This window comes from Strix aluco, chromosome 24 (genome assembly GCF_031877795.1).
Source record: "Strix aluco isolate bStrAlu1 chromosome 24, bStrAlu1.hap1, whole genome shotgun sequence".
Lineage (NCBI taxonomy): Eukaryota > Metazoa > Chordata > Aves > Strigiformes > Strigidae > Strix > Strix aluco.
In genome coordinates this window covers 5,334,293-5,346,166 of record NC_133954.1, presented here as the reverse complement: position 1 = coordinate 5,346,166, position 11,874 = coordinate 5,334,293, and the positions used below count along the sequence as shown (strand labels likewise).

General features: G+C 71.0%; 2 protein-coding genes across 2 annotated transcripts in view; one reads left to right on the top strand and one right to left on the bottom strand.

Annotated features, from left to right (window-relative positions):
- Positions 1-3,264, top strand: part of GRN (granulin precursor) — a 25,253-nt gene extending 21,989 nt beyond the window's left edge. Inside the window, 7 exon segments of the mRNA XM_074849663.1 lie at positions 180-239; positions 242-406; positions 1,254-1,481; positions 2,105-2,176; positions 2,178-2,333; positions 2,707-3,001; positions 3,089-3,264. Of these exon segments, the coding sequence (XP_074705764.1) occupies positions 180-239; positions 242-406; positions 1,254-1,481; positions 2,105-2,176; positions 2,178-2,333; positions 2,707-3,001; positions 3,089-3,258 (1,146 nt within the window). The 3' untranslated portion in view covers positions 3,259-3,264.
- An 80-nt stretch (positions 3,265-3,344) lies between these two features.
- FAM171A2 (family with sequence similarity 171 member A2) lies at positions 3,345-11,538 on the bottom strand. The gene is given in 12 exon segments (XM_074849767.1): positions 3,345-3,682; positions 4,061-4,158; positions 4,161-5,340; positions 5,986-6,112; positions 6,308-6,424; positions 6,552-6,572; positions 6,575-6,727; positions 6,819-6,977; positions 7,067-7,159; positions 8,565-8,646; positions 8,649-8,794; positions 11,434-11,538. Coding segments are annotated over 12 exon segments (2,307 nt in total). The 5' UTR covers positions 11,510-11,538; the 3' UTR covers positions 3,345-3,627.
- Between the last annotated feature and the right edge of the window lie 336 nt (positions 11,539-11,874).

Below are 11,874 nucleotides of genomic sequence, written 5' to 3'. Positions count from 1 at the left end.
TCCCCATACCCCCCCCAAAGGGAGGATTAAGCTAGGTTGGGGGACAGGGGACAAGGGAAGGCAGGAACAGGCAGGGAGGGGCATGGCTTGTCCCCTGGGGATCCCCAGGCCTGGAGCTGGGGGTCCCTTGGCAGGCAGGCTGTGCTCAGACTCCCCCTTCTTGTCCCTGTCCCCCACAGGCCGTCTGCTGCCCTGACCACGTGCACTGCTGCCCCCAGGGCTACACCTGCGACCCCGAGGGGGGCAGCTGCTGCAGGAGGGGGGGCGCCGCCAGCCCTGGGTGCAGAAGACCCCGGCCCTGAGCCGGGTGGGGGACGTGCGGTGTGACGAGGAGACGAGCTGCCCCGACGGGAACACGTGCTGCCGGCTGAGCTCGGGCGCCTGGGGGTGCTGCCCGCTGGAGCAGGTTTGGGGGGGGCCTGTCTGTGGGGACAGGGGGTCCCTATATGGGGACAAGGACGTGCTGGGGTCCCCAGCGTGGGGTGAGGGAGCTGGGTTGGTGCACCCAGGGATGTGGGGGGCACAGGGCTGGACTTGAGACCAGGGGTCCTGGGGTGTCCCTGAGGGGGGGACACAGCTCGAAGGACCCCGAGCAGCTGGAGCACCAGTCCTGGGGACATGGGACGTTCAGCAGGGCACTGCCACCTCCTGTCCCCTGGACAGACCCACCTTCTGCCGCGTGGGGCAGGTGTCCCTGTGCCCTGGTAGGGGACAGTGGCTGATGTCCCCTTGCTCCTTGAAGGATGAGGGCAGATTCCCCTGGGGGGGACAAGCTCAGATGTCCCCTGTTCCCCTGGTGGGACAAGGTCAGATGTCCCTGTGCCCTGGGTGTGATGAGGGCCAGTGTCCCCTGTCCCCCAGGAGGGATGTGGCCAGCCCAGGGCTCTCACCCCTGATGTCCCACAGGGATGGGGGTGACATTAGGCCCCTTTGCTGGGCACCTACCAGCCCCACACTGCTAAGTGGGACCAGTTTGGGGATCTGGTGGCAGGAGGTGGTGAAGGACATGAGGCCACCGGGATGGTCCCCGGGCTTGTCCTGCTGGGGGGGAATGAGGGTGACGGGGGGGCCCCATAGACCACCCTCCAAGGAGGGGTGGTGCCAGGCTGGGATGGGGGGGGACAGGGGACAAGGGAGGGCAGGAACAGGCAGATGAGGACACTGTTTGTCCCCTGGGGGTCCCCAGGCCTGGAGCTGGGGGTCCCTGGGGGGGCAGGCTGGGCTCAGACCCCCCCTTCTTGTCCCCCCCACAGGCCGTCTGCTGCCCTGACCACGTGCACTGCTGCCCTCAGGGATACACCTGCGACCCCGAGGCGGGCAGCTGCCTGCAGGAGGGGGGGGGCCGCCGGCCCTGGGTGCAGAAGACCCCGGCCCTGAGCCGGGTGGGGGACGTGAAGTGTGACGAGGAGACGAGCTGCCCCGACGGGAACACGTGCTGCCGGCTGAGCTCAGGCACCTGGGGGTGCTGCCCGCTGGAGCAGGTCTGGGGGGGCCCTGTCTGGGCTGAGATCCCGGGGAGTCCTGGGGTGTCCCTGAGGGGGGGACACAGCTCGAGGGGCCCCGAGCAGCTGGAGCACCAGCCCTGGGGACATGGGGACGTTCAGCAGGGCTCTGCCACCTCCTGTCCCCTGGACAGACCCACCTCCTGTGGCGTGGGGCAGGTGTCCCTGTGCCCTGGGAGGGACAATGACTGATGTCCCCTGTCCCCCAGGAGGGACAAGGCCAGGTGTTGGGCTTCACTCCCCTTGATGTCCCCTGGGGAGGGGGGTGACACCAGGCCCCTTTGCTGGGCACCTGCCAGACCCCCTCTGCTAACGGACCAGTTTGGGGATCTGGTGACAGGAGGTGATGAAGGGACACGAGGCCACTGGGATGCTTGGGGACCTTTGTGTGTCCCACTGCAGGGGGACAAGAGTGGCGGGGGGTCCCATATTCCCCCCAAGGGGAGGATGGCGCCAGGCTGCGAGGAGGGGGACAGGGGACAAGGGAAGGCAGGAACAGGCAGATGAGGACACAGTTTGTCCCCTGGGGGTCCCCAGGCCTGGAGCTGGGGGTCCCTGGGGGGGCAGGCTGGGCTCAGACCCCCCCTTCTTGCCCCCCCAAGGCCGTCTGCTGCCCCGACCACGTGCACTGCTGCCCCCAGGGCTACACCTGCGACCCTGAGGGGGGCAGCTGCCTGCAGGAGGGGGGGGGGCCGCCGGCCCTGGGTGCAGAAGACCCCAGCGCTGGCCAGGGCGGGGGACGTGCGGTGTGACGAGGCGACGAGCTGTCCCCAGGGGAGCACGTGCTGCCGGCTGAGCTCGGGCACCTGGGGGTGCTGCCCGCTGGAGCAGGTTGGGGGGGGGTCTGGGGGTTGAGTATTGGGGGAGGGGGGTGGTCTGTACCAGGGCACAAGGGGTGGGGGATGGAATAGGGGGGTTTGGGGCAGGGTGGGACTGTGGGGTGTGGCCCTTTGGGGACAAGCAGAGCTGAGGGGGGGAGACAGGGATGTGGGACCACCCACCTCCATCCCTGTGCCCCCCCCCCCTCCATGGGGGACTCTGTGAGCATGTTGGGGACAGGGTCCAGCACTGTCCCAGGGGCTGCTGCTGGGTGTGAGGAGGGCTGGAGTGGGGGTACATGAGGTTGGGGGGGTCAGGATGGCACCCAGGGACCCGGATGCCTGAGTCCCCCGCTGAGCCCAGCCTGTCTCCCCCCCCCCCCCAGGCCGTCTGCTGCCGCGACCACCAGCACTGCTGCCCCCGGGGCTACACCTGCAACGTGGCCGCCCAGAGCTGCGAGAAGCTGCTGGCACCCACCCCCCTGCTGCGGGCACCCACCTCCCGGCTCCGGGCACCCTCACCCCCCCTCCGGACACCCACCCTCCCACCCGCCCCGCTGCGAGCCGCCAGCACCCAGCCGGGTGCCACCGTGGCCCTGCGACGCTGCCCGCTCCTGCCGCGGTGGGCAGAGGTGCTGCCGGGCCCGGGGGGGCTCCTGGGGGTGCTGCCCCTTCACCCAGGTGAGTGGGGGGGGCACCAGGGTGGGGGATCATGCCCCCAGTGTCGTTCCCTACCTCCCCCCCATCTCATCCTGTATCTCTCCACAGGGCTTCTGCTGCTCCGACGGCCGTCACTGCTGCCCAGGGGGGTCCCGCTGCACCGGGGGGGGCTGGGGGTGCAGCCCCCAGCGCTGGGACCTGCCTGCACCCCGCAGGGTGCTGCTCTGATGTCCCTGGGGACCCCCCTGGGTGCCACAACCCCAATAAAAGGTTTGTAGGACAAACCCCATCCCCTGGCTCCTCGGGGAGGGGGGGGGGGGGGGGGGGAGATGGGGGAAACTGAGGCAGGAAGCAGAGGCAGGGGCATTTTTCTTTTTTTTTTTTTTTTTTAATATATTAATGCCATCTAACGAACAGGCAGGGACGTGCAGGCAGGCGCAGGCAGCAGCTCCCTGCCCAGCCCGGCTGGGGGGCAGGCGGTGCCTGGGGGGGGGTCCCCATGTCCCCCCCACCGCCAGCCCAGCCCTCGCTGGTCCCTCTTCATCCTCGCCACGTAGAAAACGTTTAGAAACACGATTAAAATCCAAAGCCAAGGGCAGGGGGATGAGGTTGGGGGGGGGTGGAGGCAGGGACCCTCCCCCCAACTCCTATGGCAGCTTGGAGGCACCGCTGGCCCGGGGGGCACTCCCGGCCCCCCCCGCCCTGCAGGGACACAAACAGGGACAGGCCTCAGGACTTGGAGGGGGGGTGGACAGGCAATTCTTGCCTCCCCCCCCCCAAAAAAGATGAATGACAATGTGATGGTGGGGGGTGACATGGCGGGGGGGGGGACTCGGGCAGCAGGACCCCATGTGGCAGGGCACGGGTGAGGGGGGGGGGTCCCAAGCACACAGGGACACGGGCAGCCTGGGGCTCGTCTCTCTGACCCCCCCACCCCCAGCAGGGGACGGGGGGGGGGACAGAGTCGGGGGGTGATGCCGATGGTGAGCTGGGACAATGACAGCGCAGGGTGACAGTAGCAGTGTACCCACCATCCACACACCCCCCCCCATGGCCCCCCCGCCCCCCCCACCCACTCACTTGACGTTGAAGACCATCAGCGGCCGCTCCTCCCGCTTCTGCCAGGGGCTTTTACGGTCGCCCCCCCTCGTCCCCCCCCCTCGCCCGCCTCGGCCAGCGCCTCCTCCTCGGGACTAGTCAGGGAGTCGCGGGGGGCTTCGCTGGCGCTGCTGCGGCCGCTGCCCCCCCCTCGCCGCCCCCCGGCCCCCGCTTCCAGCAAGGGGGCCAGCGAGCTGTCCTCGGGGGAGGCGACGGGAAGGGGGGGGCCGGGTCCCTCCGTCCTCCCCCCCACCTCCGACTCCCCGGGGAGGCGGGGGGGGGGCGCGGGGCCGGAGCCCCTGTCGCCGCCCTGCAGATCGATGTAGGAATGTCGGACCTGGGAGGAACGGCCGTCCAGGGACACGAACCAAGCTCTTGGCGGGGGGGGCCCCCCCAATTCTAGTAACTGCTGCCCTGCCAGCGCCTGCAGCTCCCCGTTGAGCTGAGCCACCGCCGACCCGTCCAGCAGCACCGGGATGGCCACCGAGCCGCTCACCGGTTGGGGGGCACGAGCTCCCCCCCAGTTTTCCCCTTCCTCAAATGGTTGCCCGGCGGACGGGGGGGGCGGGGGGGCGGCCGTTGCTGCCGTCGAACCGGGTCCCCCGTCGGTTTCGGGGGGACCCTCCGGTTCGCCGGGGGCCAGGCGCATGTAGCGGGCGGGGATGAGGAGGGTGGGCATCACCCCCCGGTAAACATCCTCCGGCCCCCCACCCCGGTCCAGGGGGCCGCAGAGGAGGAGGGGACCCGTGGGGGCCAGCGAGGGCGGGCGAGGGGGGGGCTCGGGCAGCGGGTGCTCGGTTGGCTGCCCCCCGTAACGGGCAAACACCGGAGGTGAGGGGGGCCGGGGGGGGAACGCGGGGGTCCCCCGGGGATGCTCGTCCGGCGGCTGCAGCCCGTCCACCGAGCGGGCGGCCCTGAGGCCGAAGGCTTCGCCGGGGCGCCCGTAGTCCTCCGGCGCGGGGGGCTGGCGGCGGCGGGGGGCCAGGGTGCCGGCGGGGGTCCGGGGGCCGGCGCGGAGCTGGGACGGGGGGGCTGGCGGTTGGAAAAAGTCCGGCCGGGTGGTGGGGAGGTCACGGGTAGTGGGGGGTAAACCGGGGGTGGGGAGGTCGGTGTCCCCCCCCGAGGACGCCGTCTCCAGGTGGCTGCCACCGCAGAGGAGGTCCAGCTGGGACACCGAGGTGGCCTGGTCCCGCCGAGCGGCGTCCAGCGGCCCCGGCAGCGGCAGCTTGCGGTGCTGCGCCCGCGGCTTCAGGCACCGCCGCCTGCGGGGAGACGGCGGCTGGGTCACCCCACGGGAGGGGGCTGCTGCGGGCCCCCACCCCACCCACCTCCCTCACCGGCTGGAGGGTGCTAGAGGAGGGGGCTCCTGCCAGGGCACCAAGGGCGGGGGGGGGCAGGAGGTGGTGGGCGCCCCCAAAGCCAGCTATAGGGCACCCAGGGGTGCCAGGGGGTGGTGCCCCCTCCCCAAAGCCAGCTATAGGATGGTGGGGGGTGGCTGTCCCCATATAGCCAGGTGTAGGGCACCCAGGGGTGCCAGAAGGGTGGTGCCCCCTCCCCAAAGCCAGCTATAGGGCACCCAGGGCTGCCAGGGGGTGGTGGTTCTCCCCATAGGCAGCTATAGGATGGTTAGGGGTGACAAGGTGGGGTGGCTGTCCCCATAGCCAGGTATAGGGCACCCAGGGGTGCCAGGGAATGCTGCCCCCCCCACCAGCCAGCTATAGGGCACCCAAAGGCTCCAGGCAGGCAGTGTCCTCCCCACCCTCAGCTATAGGATGCCAGGCGGTGCCAGGCAGGGGCTGGTCCCCTCCCCGTACCCAGCTGTAGGATGCCCAGGGGTCCAAGCAGTGTGGGTCCCCCCCAAGCCGTGGTCGGGACCCCTGGGGGGGGGCTGGGCGGGGGGTGCTGACCTGCAGTAGTAGATGAGGAGGCAGAGGAGGATGAGGACGAGCAGGGCCAGGGCGCCCAGGATGGTGAGCAGGAAGATGGTGTGGTAGGTGGTGATGTCCGTCACGCCCGCCGCCATCGCCACCAGCCCTGGGGGACAGCGGGGTCAGACGGGGCACGGGCACCCCCCCACCAGTGAGAGCACCCCAGGGGCTGCACCCAGCAGCACCGCACGGGATGGGTGGGAGGGGTGAGGGACATTCCCCCCCCGCGGTGCTGCCACCCCCCAGGACAGCCTGGGGACGGTGGGACCCAGGCTGGGGGCACCCATGGGTGTCACCCTACCTGTGCTGGGAGAGGGAAGAGCTGCTGCCCAGTATCCCAACTGGGAGGAGACAAAAGTCCAGTAGAGCTGCCGGCCCTCCTTACGGATCAGCCCCGTCCCGTTACGCACCCACAGCCCTGCAGGGAGACACGTCCATCCCCCCCCGAGGTGGGCTGAGACCCCCCAGACTCATCACCCCCCTCCACCGCCATCCCCGGCAGGAGCCGTGCCACCCCTCTGCCACCCCCCTCAACCAGCACTCACCGCTCTTGCGGTCAAACCTCAGGCTGGCACGCTGGTGGCTACCACAGGCCCGGCGTCGGGGGCCAAAGGGACGGACAGATGGACGGGGCCGGCCAGCGGCACCTCCGTCCCGTTCCCGGTGAAGAGGTGGACGCTGAGAGCCGCCACGGGCGCCAGCTCCAGCCAGGTGGCATTGGCTGCGGGGACAAGGGACATACATAGGGGATGACCTCATGGGGTGGGTGTGTCCCCCCCAAATCCCCCAGTGTCCCCCCCATCCCCCCGTACCGCTGCCGTCCTGCTCGGCCCCGAGGAAGGCGGGGAAGGCGCGAGCCAGGCTGGGGCCGGTGGCGGCGGTGAGGGACGCGGCGAGCTGGTTGTACGTGGAGCTGCGGGGCAGGCGGGCTGCCCGCCGCGGGAACTGCGCCCACGGCTGCCCCCGGGCACCTGGAGGGGACACACACACACACAAGGTGGGTGGCAGCACCCAGGGGTGACGGCGGTGCCACCCCCAGCGCTCCATCCCCATCGCTCACCTGGGGATCCCAGGAGGATTTGGACCAGGTCCTCGTAGAGGATGAGGGTGGCGGGGCGCTCAGGGAGCAGGTAGAGGCTGATGGAGGCGTAGACTGCAAGGGGGAGGGTGATAGGGGGACCCCAAATATAGCTCCCCCCTCCCCAGCCCCCCAGGTTTGGGAGGGGGGGGTGCTGGGGAGGAGGGGGAGGGTGGGTGCTGATGGGGAGAGGGGGGTGATGGGCCCCACAAAGCGGGTGGGGAGAGGGAACAGGGCAGCAAGAGGTGGGATGGACATAGGGACAGGGAGGGACAGGCAGCGGCAGGGTGGGGGCACCCCCTGCACACCCCCAGCCCAGGCCTGGCACGTCCATGCATGTCCCCAACCTGTGCACACCCCCCACACCTCTTCCTTGCACCCCCTGATCCTTGCACCCCCCCCGCCTCCCAGTCCCTGTGTGCCATCACGCTCTTGCACACCCCCAGGCCTGGCACGCCCGCACCCCCCGATCCTTGCACCCCCCGAATCCCAGCACTCCCCGCTCCTCGCACACACCCACAGCCCCAGCCTCGCCCACCACATGCACCCCCATCCCTGCGACCCCACCCCTGCACCCACCCAACCCCTGTGCACCCCCTCCTCTATGCACCTCCATCCTTGCATGCCCCCCCCCCCCCACGTGTCCCACCCGCTGTGACGTGACCCGCACTTCCCCCCACCCTGTGATGGCCTTGGGGACAAGGGCTGGCACCCAGTCAAGGGTGACCCCCTGGCCCCCACCACCCGAGGATGGGGGGACTTCAGGGCCACCAGGACATGGCTGTCCCCTCCCAAAGAGGCTGGACCCCCCCTAACAACCCTCTGTAAGGGACCCCCTCCCAAAAGCCCTTTGGGGTCCCCAGGAAGGGACTGGAGTCCCAGTAAGGGACTGGGTGTCCCCATTAAGGGACCAAAGGCCCCCAGTAAGGGATCAAAGTCACCCAGTAAGAGATTGGAGCCCCCCCCAGTAAGAGGAATGAGGGACCCCATTAAGAGCTTGTGCTCCCCCATAAAGGATTTAGGCCCCTAGTAAGGGACCAGTTCCCCCAGTATGGGGTTAGAGCCCCTGTAAGAGGTCAGAGTCCCCCATAAGGAACCAACTCCCACAGTGAAGACTCAGGGCCCCCCATAATGGTGCAAAGCCCCCCAGTAAGGGATTGGAGACCCCCATAAGGGCTCAGAACCCCCCAATAAGGGGTTGGGGTTTCCCAGGAAGGGACTGGGGGCTCTCCATATGAGCCACCCAGTGAGGCATCAGGTGTCCCCCAGTAAAGGGTTGGGGTGTCCCATAAGTGTTCAGAGTCCCCCCATTAAGGGACTGTGTCACCCCATAAGGCTCAGAGCCCCCCAGTGAAGAGTTGGGGTCCCCATCAGGGCTCAGAGCCCCCCAGTAAGGAATTGGGGACCTCCATAGGGGCTCAGAACCCCCCCAGTATGGCATTGGGGTCCCCCGTAAGGGCTGGGGGTCCCGGTCACTCACGCGGCAGCTTGTTGACGCGCCAGGGGACGGAGGCGGTGACGTAGCCACGGCGGGTGGCGGTGACGAGGACCCAGGTGCCCAGGCGGTCTAGGGGACGGGCAGGACACCGGTGCCCTCGTGGTCGGTGGTGCCGGTCGCCAGCGAGCTGCGGTTGCCAAAGACTTCCAGGGTGGCCTGGGCCAGTGGGGCCAGCGTCCCGCTCTCGTACACCTGCACCTTCAGCAGCACCTCTGCGGGGACACGGGTGACACGTGGGTGAGGGCACGGGGCACCCCCATACTGGCTGGTACCCCCGCAGCGTGCCCTGTGGATGAGGAGGGGGACACCACCTCAGCAGGATGGTGGGACCCATCCTGGTGGGTCATGGCCACCATCACAGTGGGTCATGGCCACCATCCCGGCAGGGTGGTGGGACCCATCCTGGTGGGTCATGGCCACCATCGCGGTGGGTCATGGCCACCATCCCGGCAGGGTGGTGGGACCCATCCCGGTGGGTCATGGCCACCATCGCGGTGGGTCATGGCCACCATCCCGGCAGGGTGGTGGGACCCATCCCGGTGGGTCATGGCCACCATCGCGGTGGGTCATGGCCACCATCCCGGCAGGGTGGTGGGGACCCATCCCGGTGGCCCGGTGGTCCCTGGTGTGTCATGGGCACCACCCCCGTGAGGTGACAGGGACCGTCCCAGCAGGCACCGTGCTGGCAGGTTTGGGGGCACCATCCCAGCAGGTTACAGGGGGTGTGGGCATCACCCCTGTGCCCCCCTGTGCCCCCCTGTAGCGCTGGTGGATGGGGGGGTTATTGCTGCAGGGTGCTGTGCCCACATGGCTGGGTGCTCCCACTCGTGTCCCTCCCAAAATCCCCCACGAGGGGCCAGGCAGGGCCATGCCCCCCCCCAGGGTGCAGCTCACACATGTCACAAGTTCGGGGGGTCTCCGCCCCAGTGGGCCCCACCAGCAGCCCAGGGACTGGTCCCCCCTCCCCAGTCGCCGATGCAGGACAGGGGTGGGGCACGGCTGGGGGGGGGGGGGACACCCCACACCCTCCCATGCCCCCGGCCCCCCCCGTGCCGGCGCCATCCTGCGCATGAGCCCGCAGCCCTTGGCAGCCGGCCCGGCTCGGGCGCCGTCACCCTGGCAACGACCTCCTTCATCCCGCGGCCCCGGGCGCGTTCAGGACCCCGTGTCCCCCCCGGCAGCATCCTGCCCCCCAAAAGCCCCCAACACCACTGGGCAACCCAACGCGACCCCCGACCCCCACCCCAGCCCAGATGTTGCCCAGATGTGGCAAAGGGCAAGGGGAGGAATTTGCAGCAGCTGCTTCGGTGACGCACTGGGGGGAGTCGGGCGTGGGGGGGGGGGGACGACACACTGGGGGCGTCCCCCCACATAGCGGGGACAGCCGGCACCCGGGGGGCAGGAATGTCCCCGCGGCCACATGCGGGCCACCCGCAGCTGCTGGGGGACAGCTGGCACCAACAGCCACCCCCCGGAGTCCTCCGGAGAGGGGGGGGCCAAGGTGCCACCCCCAGCGTGGAGGATATGGCCCCCTCCCTCCTGGCCCCATGGGCACAAGCCCCCCACCATCACCAAGGGGTCCCCAGCCACCACGGGGCATGCTGGCACCCCAGTTCCTCCCAGTATGACCCCACAGCTCCATGGTGGGTGGGCGGGGGGTGCCAGGCCCTCGGCTGGGAGTGGGACGGTGACGCCAGCGGGAGAGCTGAGCCAGCACGGGCAGGATGGGGCCGCGCCGGGGACCCCCCTCACCCCACTGCCCCCACCTCGGCCCCCCGGGGACACCTCCCCTGGCACAGGGGCACTGCCAGGAGGGTTTGGGGTGGGGGGTGACGGGGAGTCACGGGGACCCCGAAGCGGCGCGCTGCACCCCAAGGCCCACCCTGCCTGCCGGGAGCGGGCACAGGTGCCTGCAGTGGGGTGACCCCCGCACCCCGCCTAGGACACCCCCCACCATCCTGCACCCCCGGGTGCTGCTTGGAACCCCCACCCACCCTCCCATGCTCCGGTACTCCCTGGCCTGGGACCCCCCCACACCACCCTGCACCCGCTGGCACCGCCCAGGACCCCCACCCACCCACCATCCTGCACCCCCTCGGCCTGCGATCCCCACCCGCCCTCTCACACCCCCAGGCTCTGCCCAGGACCCTCCCCCCACCCTTCTGAACCCCCTGGCCTGGGACCACCCCCACCCTCCTGCACCCCTAAGCTCTGTCCACGACCCCCACCCACCATCACGCACCCCCTGGCCTGCGACCCCCACCCATCATGTTGCACCCCCCGGTGCCGCCCAGGACCCCCCCACCCCATCCTGCACCCCATGGCCTGAGACCACCCCCGCCCTCTTGCACCCCCAAGCTCTGTCTCCGACCCCCACCCACCCCGGCACTGCCAAGGACCCCCCCCACTCGCCCTCCTGCACCCCCCCGGCGCTCCCCAGGACCCCCCACCCACCCAGCACCCTTTGCCCGCCGGTGGCCAGAACCGCCCGGGGAGGGGGGAGACGGACGGACAGACCGGGGAGGGGGGCGGGCGGGCAGACAGACAGACACACAGACAGCCGCGGGGGGGGGGCACGGACGGACGGACAGACCGCCAGCCGGGGGCGGGGGGGGCGGACAGACGGACGGTCAGCCGGAGGGGCGGGCACGGCGGGGGGGGGGCACGGAGGGGCCCGTCCGGGCGGGATGGGGGTCACCGGGCGGGGTGGGGGGGGCTGGAGGGGCCGGCGGGGGTCGGGGCGGGGGTCGGGGCGGGTCGGGGCGGGGGCGGGCGCCTCCCCCCGCCGCCGCCGCCCGCCGCCCCCGCACACAAAGGCCGCTCTCACCGTGCGCTCCCGGCTCCGCCGCGCCCCGCGCCCGCCGCCCGCCCGCGGCCACCAGCAGCAGCAGCACCGGCAGCGGCGGCAGGAGGCGGCGGGGCCGCATGGTCGCTCCGCGCCGTTACCCCCGCCATGCCCGGCCCGCCCGGCCCGGCCCGCTCCGCCCGCCGCCGCCGCGGGGACCGGGCTCCACCTGCCGGAGCCGCCGGGCACGGCCGCCCGCCCCGCCCCGGGACCCCGGACCCACCCCCGGACCCGCCCCGGGACCCCGGACCCACCCCCGGCCCCGCCCCGAACCCCGGGACCGGGACTCGGTACCGCACCGGTATCCCGGGACTGGCCCCGGTACCGGCACCAGCATCCCAGCACCCACCCCCGGTAACGCCCCGGGACCCCGGACCCACCCCCGGCACCGCCCCGGGACCGGGACTCGGTACCACACCGGCATCGCGGCACTGGACCCCGGACCGG